At 41.0% G+C, this 13893-nt stretch overlaps 1 protein-coding gene and 2 long non-coding RNA genes across 3 annotated transcripts in view; 2 read left to right on the top strand and 1 right to left on the bottom strand.

The window, feature by feature from the left end:
• Nucleotides 1-8556, top strand: part of LOC112487568 (uncharacterized) — a 12448-nt gene extending 3892 nt beyond the window's left edge. The window contains exons 2-3 of the long non-coding RNA XR_003050770.1: nt 1474-1804; nt 7876-8556. This is a non-coding gene — a long non-coding RNA (uncharacterized LOC112487568). The remainder of the gene's footprint in view (nt 1-1473; nt 1805-7875) is intronic.
• LOC112487566 (uncharacterized) lies at nt 1800-7952 on the bottom strand. The gene is made up of 3 exons (XR_003050768.1): nt 7817-7952; nt 7620-7683; nt 1800-4412 (listed from the first exon to the last, which is right to left on the bottom strand). It is a non-coding gene; the product is annotated as an uncharacterized LOC112487566 (long non-coding RNA).
• Nucleotides 8557-9910: 1354 nt separating the features above from the next.
• gpr157 (G protein-coupled receptor 157) overlaps nt 9911-13893 on the top strand; it is a 5420-nt gene continuing 1437 nt past the window's right edge. Inside the window, exons 1-2 of the mRNA XM_008318825.3 lie at nt 9911-10632; nt 13669-13882. Of these exons, the coding sequence (XP_008317047.1) occupies nt 10256-10632; nt 13669-13882 (591 nt within the window). The 5' untranslated portion in view covers nt 9911-10255. The remainder of the gene's footprint in view (nt 10633-13668; nt 13883-13893) is intronic.

The raw sequence follows: 13893 nt of genomic DNA, 5'->3' as shown, positions 1-13893 counted from the left end.
GCCTTCAGTCTCCAAGGATGGAAACCAACTTCCTGACAATTTCATGTCATTTCACTAATATCTCTGAGCTCGTTAACAACTCCTGAGGCGTTCGTTGGCTCGGCCGTCGTCCACACACACACACACACACACACACGCACGCGCCGTTCCTGCTCCAACTGAACTGAATCTAAAACAGTTGCTGGGACTCTACATCTGCGCCGTGCCGCATCACAGCTCCCGACAAACCACACAGTCCGCAGGCCGCTATCACATTTTTAGCTTTCCTGCTAAAGTTGCTCTGCCTCTGAGCCTCGTGTCTGGGAGGAGGAGGAGGAAAGAGGAAGACAGACCTCCGAGCACGGCCGCAAAAGAGTTATTTCTGGGGGGAAACATCAGAGCGACTTTCATTGATAAGGTCGTCGTCAGAGCGTTGACGGTCTGCGGTGAAGAGCAGCACTGATGACGTACGGTGTCGGTGTGTGTGTGTGTGTGTGTGTGTGAGACGCTCAGGCAGCCAGGCTAAGACCATATTGTAAAGCAGGTGAGTTTTGCTGAGCTGGTTTCTCGCTGCTGCAACCGGATTCTGCCTAGTGATCAACTTCCACTACAGCAGTGATGAACTAGCATCAGCGAGAGGGAAGTACACTGACCAGGACCCCCGGGGGGGCCGGGGGGGGGAGAGGATTCTTCTTCTATTTTACTGATTTCTCCAATCTGGCAACATCAAGTGTATTTGAAATGGGATTGTGACATCACATGGCCAACTGTGATTGGCTCATATCTTTGCTTACATATTCAGGACAGTGGCAGTCCAGTAATTAAGCCTTAATGATAACGAAGTGTAACCGCCGAGTGTGAGTGCTGGATGTGATGAATCAGCAGCTTTCATCAGTGTGGTCGGCCGGTGCCGGGTTACAGCGTCTATAAACTATTCATTCAGCTGTGATGAAGGCAGAGCAGGAGGACAGGCTCTACAGGAGTGTGTGAATGAAAAGGTCGACACCGTCGAGTCACTCCGAGACGTCAAATCTACTTTTTTATCTATTCCGCCTCAATCAGTGAAGGGCTGAGAAAAACAGGCAACAATTCGCAAAACTTCACTCCATCAACGACGGGTGAAAAGGGAAAATCGCCGCCGCCTGCAGCGGAACCAGAGCTTCCATATGACATATGACATCAGTGGCATGAGCTGCAGAGTCAGCGTTTTGTTTTTTTGTTTTTTTTTTAAGACAAATGACTTTGTCTCAGAGCTTTTTCCGTCACCTGACATCTGCCGTTACATCAGCTCATCAACCACATGCCGGTCAAATGTCAGAGGGAGGTTTCACTTTAATAGTCAAAATGTCAGTTCCTGCATGTGTTAAAACTTTAAAAAACAAAAAAAAACTCTATTGTGCATGCTGACTGAGTGAAGCAGGCTGAGTCATGCTGGGTCGACTCTCTTCTGGGTTTCCCCCTCTCTGACACTCTGCTCCTCCCCCTCTGGCCTAGGAGCAGGATCATGCAGCAGGTCCGGCCGTTGGTGGCGTGTTGGAACATGCCTTGACTTGTCGAGCTGACTGAGTGAAGCAGAGAGAGCTGCATATACACAGACAGACGGAGAGAGAGAGAGAGAGAGAGAGAGGGGGAGAGACTCCTGGTCAACTGTCTGCTGGAGTGATGTGACCCACACTCACACACAGACACAGACAGAGACAGAGACAGAGACAGAGCCCTGCAGCAGCCCGGGACCAACTGATGCCAACACTGCTGGATGACGGAGCTGCTGCTGCTGCTGCTGCTGCTGCTGCTGCTGCTGCTGCTGATGCCGCCTCACTGCCTGGTAGGTGTCAAAACTGGGAATTAAATTCTCTCACTTTTTTTTTTTTTTTTTTTTTTTTACTACCACTGAGTGTTTCTGAGAGTGGCTAGATTAATTGTTTTTTTCCAAAGAGGAGCCTCAGCACACTTTTAATTCAAGTCAAAGACTAATGAGTGTGAAAAGATGAAGCACAAACTTTAAGAGTTGAGACGGCTGCGGCCCAGAGAGGCTGAGTCCTGACACTACAGCACGATGCCATGGTAACAAAAACAAAAGGCTACTCTCTGATCCACGCTAACACTTGGTCGCAGTGTGACCTCAGCCTCATCTCTGTTTTACTCACTAGAACATTTAAATGTTTTTGGAGGTGGAATGGTTCATAATCACGGTAGTTTGATTTTTGTTGAAATGATTATGTGAAAAGATTTTAGCCAAATATTTTAGTAAAAAAAAAATCAACTTTTAATTTAATTTAAAATTAGATTTTGCCAAAAGTTGGATTAGAAACTACTAAAGGTGTATGACAATTTAAATTGGGTCAGGTAAAAGTTAGCTTAGCAACAGTTAAACATTAGTTTAAACAAACAAAAGCAGCTCTTTTCAACACCTGTACCAACCAAAAAAAGACATTTTGTTCTGGCATCGACTGTGATAATCTACGGTGTTTCTCAGTTTGCTCTCATAATATTTAACTGTTATCAGCGTCATTTTACTTTCACACAAACGGCGTGTGTCTTATGCCGCATTGCGCTTGCTGTGACGTTTGGAGCATGTTGGGGGCGTCTGCGTTCGTTTTGTAATCGTGTGGTTTTTAAACAATAAGAAAATGACCTTTTTAGGTCGTTCTACAACAGACAGCGATATGTTACAAAAAATACATTGAATTATTTTTTAGCTTTAAAGCCCATGTTAAAACATATCTATGAACTCTCTTGTACGGCCAGCATGCAGTAAAAAATAATTTGCAAAGATAAAGCGTGGACGCGCCAGAAACCTTTCCATATTTTATTTCCATACATAATTTTATGTACGGAGATTTTTTTACTTTGAAAGAATTATGCCTATTATAAACATAATTTTAAATCAAATCATCTCAGAAAACCCGCTCTACCTCAGAAACTGAAGGGCGTCACTCACAGACAAAGATACACCACCAACTTTTCATTACTTCCACTACCCTCAGAGAATGGCGCCTCAGACGGCACCTCCATACAGGAGCTTTTTGCCTGGACCTCAGTCTGAGCAGAGTCTGATCCAAACACAGATCAGCTGATTGTTTTTTCTCTGCAGGAGAAACCCAGCCGACTGTCACTTCCTTCTAAAAGAAGGACAAAGAGATAAAGAGTTCAGAGTTCCTTTTTTTTCCTAACGTGATTGATTTGTATCTGGGTAAACACCGATGAGAGTCAGAGCGAGACTGAGAGAGAAGATAGGACTCTCTGATTGTGCACAGACAATTATTCACTCCGTCTCTGAAGAGAAGCATCGATATCGTCTGAGACATTTTTAGTCCGCGTTCACTGTACATTCACCAGCAGAAATATATATATATATAAAAAAGGAGTCTGTAACGCTCAGGATTAAAAATACAATTCATTTTCACTCCTGATGTTGTTCAGTCGTATTCAGTAGAATATAATTTAGAAAAAATCATAGATTCTTTTTTAAACAAAATATAGATTAAAAATAAAAAACAATCCAGACATTTTTGAGCTGGTTTGATATTAAAATAATTATGATTGTGTATTCATAAAAAATACTCCAGCCACAATCACCACATCTTTGTCAGAGTCAGAGGTCACGACCTCAAACAAAGAACCACTCAGCTGTGTTTTAAAACTTTAATATCTACAGAAATGATATTCTCACTCAACAAATTAAACAAAAATGACAAATCACTGCGGGATAAATACTAAAACATAATGGAATTGAACCCACCACCTTAGGATGTCACTGCCTTAATGCGCAAAATGCAAAGAGATATTTAATGTTTTAATAATATTTTAATAGTGGCATTATTTTTTTTACATAGACACGTCAGCATCAGGTCAGCCATGAAATAAAACTCCTTTAACTATTACAGTATCTTCACATCAAACCAGTAGTCTCACAAGTCTCTCTAACAGACAGCTATTAACAAAAAAATATAAAATATAACTTGAAGTTAACCTCCACTAACTAGTACTCAGAGGTTAAAAACTGAACCACACGGTTCACACTGAGGCAGATGATCCACAAAATCAATTCAGTTCATAGTCAAACACCAGGCCTGTCAACACACACACACACACAGATTCAGTGAAGTGAGTGATGCGTTCATCACACAGACGCTGCTGAACTATGATCGGAGTATTTAACCTGCGTGTGTGTGTGTGTGTGTGTGTGTGTGTGTGTGTGTGTGTGTGTGTGTGTGTTCAGGCAGGCTGATAGTTACTGCGGCAACTGTGTGTTCTGGTAACCAGGGGATGTGAACCAGACTGTGTCCGACTCAGTTCTCAACGCAACAACAAACACTTTCTGTTCAACAAATCCATGTTTGAAGAGTTGACACAGGAGAGAACACAGAGAGAGAACGGCTCCTGACGTTTTATCAAAGAAATCTGAAGCATCTCCACGTCTCCTCTCTGATCTGTTGAAAAAAAAAGCTCCGGTAAATCAGTACAGGTACAGGAGGTGAAGGCCACCACGGCCCGAGCCTGAGCCTGAGCCGCAGCTTTGACATCAGGGTGAACGTTGTGTCGCTCTGCAGTAAGAAGTCGTGTGATTGTTACTGTATTAGTGTCAGGATGATGAGGTGAGTGGAGCGGCACCAGGACCAGGACCAGGACCAGGACCAGGACCAGGACCAGGACCAGGACCAGAACAGAACAGAACAGAACAGAACAGAACAGAACAGAATATGAAGCACCAGGTAATTCAGGACACCTAGGTGGGTTTGTAGGCTGTGTGTGTGTGTGTGTGTGTGTGTGTGTGTGTGTGTGATTGTACCGGTGTGATCTACACCGTACAGGGCCGTTGTTGTAGCTGTTGTCCCAGCACAGAGCCTCTGAGACACAACCTGCCAAAACAATAATATATTTCACAGCATTTAATGTAAGCTGTTAGGATTCACACTGCAGACGGGAAATTAAATTAAGATTAATTTCACTCTACACACAATACACACTCTTTTCACATGGCCTTAAATTACTTCTTACACTGAGGTAAATATTATTTTAATGAGTCCCTCATTTTATCATTCAAGGTATTTTGAAGTGATTAAACACAAAGAGACATTTTATACTATATTGTCTGTACTTACATTAAATTTAAGATAATTTTAACTTATTTGAAATTATCTATTTAATCTTTCTTATTATTTCCACTAATTGAAATTATCTATTTAATCTTTCTTATTTCCACTAAAAAATATTTAGATAAACAGTAGCAGAATTGATTAATACTTAAATAAATATAAATAATAATAATAATAATAATAAATATAATTTATTACAGTAAAATTAAAATACCTTGACTGCAGCATCCAGTAAAAGTAAAGTATAATAAATATTGATAATATAATATAATGTATGAAACATTAGCTCTTCCAATCATCACTAATATGAACAGAATAATTATTTATAATAATGATGTGTTTAATACTATTTCCTGACTTACTGTATATTTTTATTTCACCATACTAAGACCAAAGAATATTTTTATATGCAATAGAAATATACTTTTTTACCAAAAACAAATATTTAATTTATTTTAAAATTTTGTATCACAAAATTACAGCAATTTAAATTTATATATATTTTTATTCTTCAAATTTTATGTATATTTTTATATTTTTTTATTTTTATACCAGCAGTCTGCTCAGGGGTCTTTGTCCGTCTCAGCTCTCGTCTGTCCTGATGGGACTGATGAAGGACGTCTTATTCTGATTATAAACAACACTTTAACAAATCCCTGCCTCTCTGATCCTCCAGCTTCACGTGAACCTGTTTTATTTTCTTTTGAATTCTCCTCATTTAAAGCCAACAGCCAAACCACAAAACCTCTGTGAACAGAACCATACTTTTTATCTTCCACATTCACCGTTCAACTCCAACAAACAACTTTTGGCAGACGTGTGTTGTTTTGGCTTTTTTTTTGTTGTTGTTGTTTGGCCGTCACTGCAGGCATAATGAGACAAAAGCTGAATCCTGCGCCTGAGGCCTGAGACATACTTGTGGGGTCTGAGGTTTTAGACTCAGGTCTGGGCGCTGCTGCTCCTGACTGTGTGAAACGCTGAGGCAGCCGCTCCTTCATTTAGCAGACTGGCTGCTGTTTTCCCTGCAATCCTGCATTAGGGATTACATCAAGCCCGGAGCAGGAAAGAATTCCTGTCATCATGTGCTGGGTAAAGGCAGTGTCTGCCTTACACACACACACACACGCACAAAAACAGCTGTTTGACAACGGGCGATAAGTATGGAGTGAATATCGGTGCCGCGTGAGAAGGAGATGAAATCTGACTTTCATTATCCGCAAATATTAAAAATCTTAAATGGCCGAGTTAATGTAAGATTTGTTTTTCAACGGACACAAATAGCCCCGCAGTAAAGCTACACCAGACTGAGGACATTCAGCCCAGTGTACTGCATGTCCCTCCTTCATCCTCCCTCCTCTCTTCTCTCACTGGGAACATATCACTATCCTGTATCTATACTGTCCTGACAACACTGCAGGAAGAGGACAGTATGTATGGAGCGGTCGGTCGGCCCGAAATAGCACAGAGAGGAGAAAATGCAAGCGATAGCCACTGGATTACAGTTGATATCCATGAAGAAGACAGACACGGTGGAATCAATGTGAACAGAGAGAAGAGAAAAAAAAACACATCGCAAGAAAAGTCAAACTGTCTTTTTGTTGCAAAGCCATGAGTCACGGCGAGTCTATTCTTAGACCGGAGGTGTTTGCGTTTCTCAGAGTTTCGTTCACTTGAAGTGATGCTGCACAAAATGTGAAATGTGGAAAAAGTAGCGGGGAGCACTTGGGGAAGGAGCTTCAGGTCATGTTTGGATCATCGGTGCATCGCAGTTATGTAAAAGCTGGAGAAGGTAGAGGAGAGTGTGACGCAGGATCTTCATTTTAGGTTCAGGAGAGAGAGGGGTGGTGCAGTGGTGCAGTGGTGGGACGTGTGTCTTCCATGAGAAAGATTCCACCTAGTTCCTCATCTTTGGTGCCAGGAAGGACATCTGGTGTAAAAACTGACTCACACTGGTAGACTTTTGTATGTTCACTTGTTTGCGTTATAATTGTAAAACAAAATAAATTAAGATTTTAGATTCTTAATACTACAAAAGAAAAACAGGTATAAATCATCATCGTTACACTGGATTGGAATTTAAAAAATAAATGGAGTCAAAGGTCAAATAATTTAAGTGAACTTTTAAGTAATTGTTAGTAAAAACTGAGCTTATGATCTTGCCCTATAGAGGGAGCTGTTGCAATCCCAGTGGTCAGGGCTACTTCAGCCTCACACCATGTACTAGCAGTACAGTGAAAATGTTTGTTTCTTATACCCTGAGAAAAGTAAAGTGATACTTTTTTTTAAATAATACAAATTTTATTTTTATTTAACTCCTCACGATTGAGAAAAACATTCACCTTTAAGACTTGTTATTCTCCACTGCATTTGCCCACTAAGTTATGGAGCTGTACACCTTGGCCAACCAACACATAACACAATTTGCTAATATGAAAATTAAAAAAAAAGTGAAAATTAAAAATAAAACAGCTTCGCTCTCTCATTCAAATATTTCTCTCCCAGTTTAACACAAAAAGACATTTTTAGAGATTCAAAACTTACATGAATGAATGTCGTCCAAAGGTTCTGATCCAGATCCTCCTTCTTTGTGTTGCAATACTGCCCCCTACATGATAAATAAAGAGAAAACACAGGCAGAGGGCAGAGATGACCACAGATGACCACACCACTGTTAGCATCAACACCACTCTACTCTTTCACCATCGTTACTCTTATGGGGGAATTCCAGCAGACGTTACCTTGGGGCTAATTCCATCGCCAAGTCATTCATCACCAACATTCTCTTCATCTCTCGTAGAGTCACCAGCACAGAACCAGCCGTGGACAGTGAGAGCTGAGACCCGAGGGACACATCAGCAGGACACGGGTGCAGTATGTGAGTGTTTCTCTGGCAGTGTCTTAGCTGGTTGTTGTGAGGAGTGAGAACGAAGCAATCAGCAAGTATACTGCCGCAGAAATTCTTCGCAATAAGAGGCCCCGGGACTGCAGCCGTCACTGGGAGCAGAAGGGAGAGCGGCTGGGAAGAGACAAATCAGCAGCATGTCAAAGACAGGGATCCTGCTGCTACTGTAAGTTTTTACATGTGTGCTGACACAGGAGAAAATGGAGCGGAGCTGGAGAGACCGTGAAGAGAGTCACAGATGAAACACCGACTGACTGAGAGCAGGATCTGTTTTCATTTACTGCCTCTGAAATATTTACAGATGGATTAAAAGCATCAAAGTTCAAGCAACATGCTTATACGTATACGCGACTCTCTGCTGCCATCTTGTGACGAAAAAGTGTTTTTCGTTCAGTATGTATAATTTCTTCACAGGACTGGTATATAACGACCTATTTCATATTCTAGTTGCACGTGTACATGGTTTAGGTGTTCAACATTTTTGTCTCAAGAATTTACCCTGACGGTTATGACGTCATTGGTGTGAATGATTTGTTGTGAAAATACCTCTTTGATATTAATAAAACTTGGAATATGAAAGTGTGATTTTTTTTTTTGTCACATGACATAAACATTAATACAATGAACAATCAAACACCATCAGGCGTTTTCGTTGCCCCGTGAATAATGCCAACATGTGATTTTTATAAGAATTGACTCTAGAAGTCCTCCTACATACATACTCCACAGAGCCAAACCCACCAACCCACTACAGCCTAATCCATGTAATGACAGTTTCAAAGTTAGAGAAAAAAAAAACAAAGTTCTTGTGGCCTGTGATGCAGCAGTCTGGCACTGCAGAAACTTTCACTTCAGAGAATACGACTAGCAGAGCAGACAATTGCATAACGACTCCAACTCAGACTGGAGAAACTTTTACAAACTTAGTCTGTACTGTCTTTCTGGATCTTCAGCTGACATTAATGAAACGTGTATGAATAGAATTTTGTTTTTCGTTAATATATTCATTTGTACGGGCAGATAAATACCTACAGACTTTCCCGAGACTCATCTGTGCTTGTGTGTTTTGGCGACTTCTCAGGCCTTTTCTAAATGGAAATTTACAACAAAAAAAAAGACATTTTAAAAAAGGAAGGCGTCTACTGGACTTCCTCTATGAGCTGTTGCACAGAAAACAACAAACTGTTCAGTTCAGTAATTCAATTTGATTTGAATGAGTAGCTGCTGTTGTAGCATAACTAAACATCTTATGCCATGCTACTCTATGCTAAGCTATGTCATACTATGCCAATGGAACACAAGGGAAATGCTTGTACCCCAGAGCCACAGTTTTATATATATATATATGATTGCGTTTCTAGTTGATTATCATCATCCAACTTCGTGTTCTTCTTTACTTCCCCTATACATCCAGAATATTCTTTTTTCTTTTCTTCCCTCTGGCTGACAATTCCATTTCCAACGTCCCTTTGTACAAAATTCTCATCATCTCTCCCCCGCATGTGTCTCAACTATGTGAAACCTACATTTCAAACTTTCTGATTGGCTCATTTCTAATCCTCAGCCCCGGTCTCTGACATCACTGAAACAATGCCACTATTTTAAAAACTATATTAAATTAAATGACAAACTTGTCCCATTGTTTCAGCCTGTCGTCTCCATATCAACAGCTCAGTGTTCCGTTCTAGACACGTGGCCTTTTTTTTTTTTTTTTTGACAGTCCTGGTGAAGTCACTTCTAATCTGTAATTAGACAATAAGTGTAAATGTTAGCGGGGATTTAGCCTCTCTACTAACACCATTTTAGCCTCCTTTAGGCTAATTATATATTTGTATTTTACTAAATCTTCATTTATCCTGACACCCAAACGAACCAAACACTGACAGGAAACGGAAACACGTGTTACATCACTCACCAGTTCTTATTTAACCAACTCTAACTCTACAGCTTCAACAGTAAAAGCTCATTAGAGCCAAAAATAGAGCTCCAGCAGTCAGTACTCCAGCAGCTGACTCCAACTTCTGCTCTGTGTTCCGGGTTGGTGTAGGAAAAGGAGGAGGAGGAGCAGGAGAAGGACGGGGAGGAGGAGGAGGAGGAGGAGGGAGGGCTAACAGCCTGCAGGAAAACATTTGTGTGGCTCCCTGAACATAAAAAAAAAACATGAACTAAGTTTGAGAAGTCACATGGCTCCGGCTGGAGTCGTTGTTTTAAAGGTGTGTCAAGTGAACAACATGGTCCAGAGCAGTCCGAGTCCAACCACTGACCTCTGCTGACCATGGCCAGCGCTGATGAGACGGAGGTTTACTTGTCGGAGCAGGTGGTGGTCCTGGTCTCCTGCGCCCTCTCCTTCCTGGGTTCCTCCCTGATCATTGTCACCTTCGTGCTGTGGCCAGACTTACGCACCACTCCGCGGAGACTGCTGGTCTTCCTCTCCGTGTCAGACTGGCTCTCCGCCGTCTCCTACGCCTATGGAGTGTGGAGAGTTTTCCACACGGACTCCATTGACTGTGTGATCCAGGGAGCCGTGTCCACCTTCGCCAACACCAGCTCCTTCTTCTGGACCGTGGCCATCGCCGTGTACCTCTATGTCTTCATCGTCAGGTCCAGTCAGAGGGTCGCTGACAGCCTGGTGCTGCTCTTCCACACGGTCAGGTGAGTGAGTGGGTCACGTCAGTGAGTGGGTCACGTCAGTGAGTGGGTCTCACGGTGGGAACAACGGAGCTTAAAGTTGTTTTTTAGATGATCCGCTAGAAAATAATTTATTTCAAGAATGAATTTTATTTTAAGGTCTCGTAGTTTTACTTTTGAGGGCATTTTAGCCCCAGTGTGGACCAGTTGGTGGTGGAGTGTATAGTGCTCTTGCCTTACAACTAGAACATCTGTTTGATCACATGTGATATAAAAGCCTAGAGGGGTTTAAAATTAAGTTAATATATTAAAAATATATACTCTTCCAATAAATAAATGCACATTTTAGCTTGTTTTGTCACATCTGGGGCATTTAATTCCCACGTGGGGAAAATAGGTGTGGAGTGGTTAGTGCCCTTGCCTTACAACTACCATTTGATCCTCAGTACGAATCTATAGATCTTTCTTTGCATTTTGTATTTTTGTCTAACTTGTAGCCGTTTCTCAGATAATGTTTTGTTAGATGTTAGCAACTCTGGTTAGCTCGGAAAAGTGGTAAAGTTACTCTTTGATCTAGCTCGTAATTTAATCAGTTTACCTGCACACTCGACCCTTGACCTCCGCCTGCTGTCACATGAAGGTCAAAGGGTCAATATTAGATTCCTAAGAGTAAATGTACCTTAAGCCCCTGTCTATTTCTGACCTTGTTTGGACGGAGGTCAGCAGATGATGATGCTCAGCCGGATCCTGTCACATTCAAACCATACACACACACACACACACACACACACACACAATCACACACTATGTATAAAGAAATATAAATTGTTCGCTTGATTCAAACCAAAGTCTGTATTGATGAATAAATCAACGCTACATAATTCACACCTGTGTGGAGGCTGCACAGGTGAGCTGTTGCATAACGGCCAAGAAAACCATGGAGTCCTGTCCTCAGGGGAGACGCTGAGGAAGACAAATTGGGAGGCAGCTGGGGGAGGGGTTCTCCCCTGCTACCTCTCTCCTGTTGTTTTCTGTTTTGATACCAAACTCAGCTTCTCCTCTGTACTCTTGAAGTAACGATGTACGTGTACATAACATGTACTACGTTATCAATTAAACACACGTGGAAAAGATTATTGTTTGTTAAATACGTTAACTGATCAACTCCAGTGTCACACACTGGTAACTGACGTGAGATTTCCTGATTCATGTCACACACTGGTAACTGACGTGAGATTTTCTGATTCATGCATTGAGTTCATTATTAGTCTGTCCACATATATAATCGTAAAATAAATAATAAATAGTCAAATGCAATGTCAAGTGGACAGAAATGTTACAAACTGCAATTATGGGGAAATTAATTGTTAAATAATTAATTACACATCTTGATATTTGTTTTATTTAATAAAAGTATTTCTTGGGTTGGGTTTTATTGCCAAAATAATTTACTGACCAAGAAATGAAAATATTAGATACAATTGTGTATTTTGTGAAAATATTCAGCAGTTATTTAAATCCAAATACTTTCATGTAACTTTGCTTGATAGTGTTAGTAAAGAGCAGATCTTTATTTGAAATCTTTGTCGGTTATTTTATAAGTACAAATCCTCACTCTTTTTTTTATGATTATTTTATTGGAAAAACATTTTTATAAAGCCTTGCTGAGCCTCTTGTTTAATTGTTAGCTGGACCTGTATGTAATGAAGGGCTCTGCAGTAGCTTTGGTCCTGGATGTAAAACTGGTCTTTGTCAAATGTAAAGTTTCAAAGAAAGGGAAATGACTAACGATGGTGTGGCGCTGCATAATGAGCCTATTTTTAGATGCTAGAACATTTTCACCCTGTGCTAACACAGTTTCTGTTGTGGTCATTCTAATTTTGTTTCTGGGAATTCACAATAGCTTCAGCTGACTAGAGTCCAGACAGGAGTGCCATTCATGGAGGCACAAACAATCACAGACAAAACAAAATGTTCTCATGTACCAGTGTCCAAAAGTAGCAGGAACCAGTGACGAGAAGACATTTAAAATGGGTGAAACTGTCCTTTAAGAAGGACATGTTGTTCTAATGTCTGATGTAAAAAAAAATGGGAGAAAATGTCATGTCTTTTTAAAACATACCTGTGTTATTCTATATAACTTATCCTGGCAATAGCCAAAGGTTAAGGTTTAAGCTAACCTAATGTTAGCTTAAAAGAATAGCTACAATAGTCCTTAAAGATAGCTGCATGTTACAAAAAGGTAAATGTTTGCTAAATAACAGTTATAAGAGTACCCTAGTAGGAGCTTTATGAACTGGCTACTATATTAAATAATATTAAATATTAGAAATTTCCGACATTGCCAGACAATCAAATTGATGTGCCATAACAGCTAAATGCTAACTGAGCCAAACAAAAGATGATTTATGGTTGGCTTAAGTGTAAAGCAAAACAGAAGTAGCTTAAAGTTAGTTCCAGGGTAGCTGTAAATGTATCAGAAGTGAGCAAAGAGACAAAAAGGCTAAAAAGTTAACCCAATTCTGTCTTAAAGTTGGCCAAGAAATATCAAGAAGAAAAATATAGCAGAAAAGTAGCTAAATAAACAGCTAACAGTCAGCAGTTGTATCAGCGTGAGTTGATACAATTGAAAGTGATTTAAATGCCCAACACACACACACACACACAGAGAGAGAGAGAGAGAGAGACTGCACAAAGTGGTCATAAAATGATCAGCTGTGCTGCTGTAAAAATAAATTCATTTTCTCAAGTGTTTCTGAATTGACTCTTTGCTCCAGGGAGAAACAGAAACAACCAGCATCTCTGTTAGGGACTGAAAGAAATCATTTTTGTTTGTGTGCCTGAAGCAGAGAGTAATCTCCCACATGATGTCACATGATCCCCGTAGATGTGAGGAAAGATCTCACTGTAAACAGGAGCTGTGTGCAGATGTTTGAAGACGACAGGTGTAACCCTCATCCATCTGTCTGTCTGTCTGTCTGTCCGTCCGTCTGTCTGTCTGTCTGTCTGTCCGTCTGTCTGTCTCTCCGTCTGTCTGTCTCTCCGTCTGTCTGTCTGCAGCTGGGGCGTTCCTCTCATCATCACCGTCGCTGCCGTGTGTCTGAATAAGATCGGCTATGACGCCTCAGAGGTGTCGGTGGGCTGGTGCTGGGTCAGGATCACAGCTCCAGACCGGGTTCTGTGGATGCTGCTGACTGGAAAGATCTGGGAATTTCTGGCCTACCTCACCCTCCCCGTTCTCTACATCCTCATCAGGAGGCACATCCACATCGCGGTGAGGAACAA

The sequence above is a fragment of the Cynoglossus semilaevis genome, chromosome 10, assembly GCF_000523025.1.
Source record: "Cynoglossus semilaevis isolate Cse_v1.0 chromosome 10, Cse_v1.0, whole genome shotgun sequence".
NCBI classification, from domain to species: Eukaryota; Metazoa; Chordata; class Actinopteri; order Pleuronectiformes; family Cynoglossidae; genus Cynoglossus; species Cynoglossus semilaevis.
The sequence above is the reverse complement of the archived record's forward strand: the minus strand, read 5'-3'. Positions and strand labels throughout refer to the sequence as shown.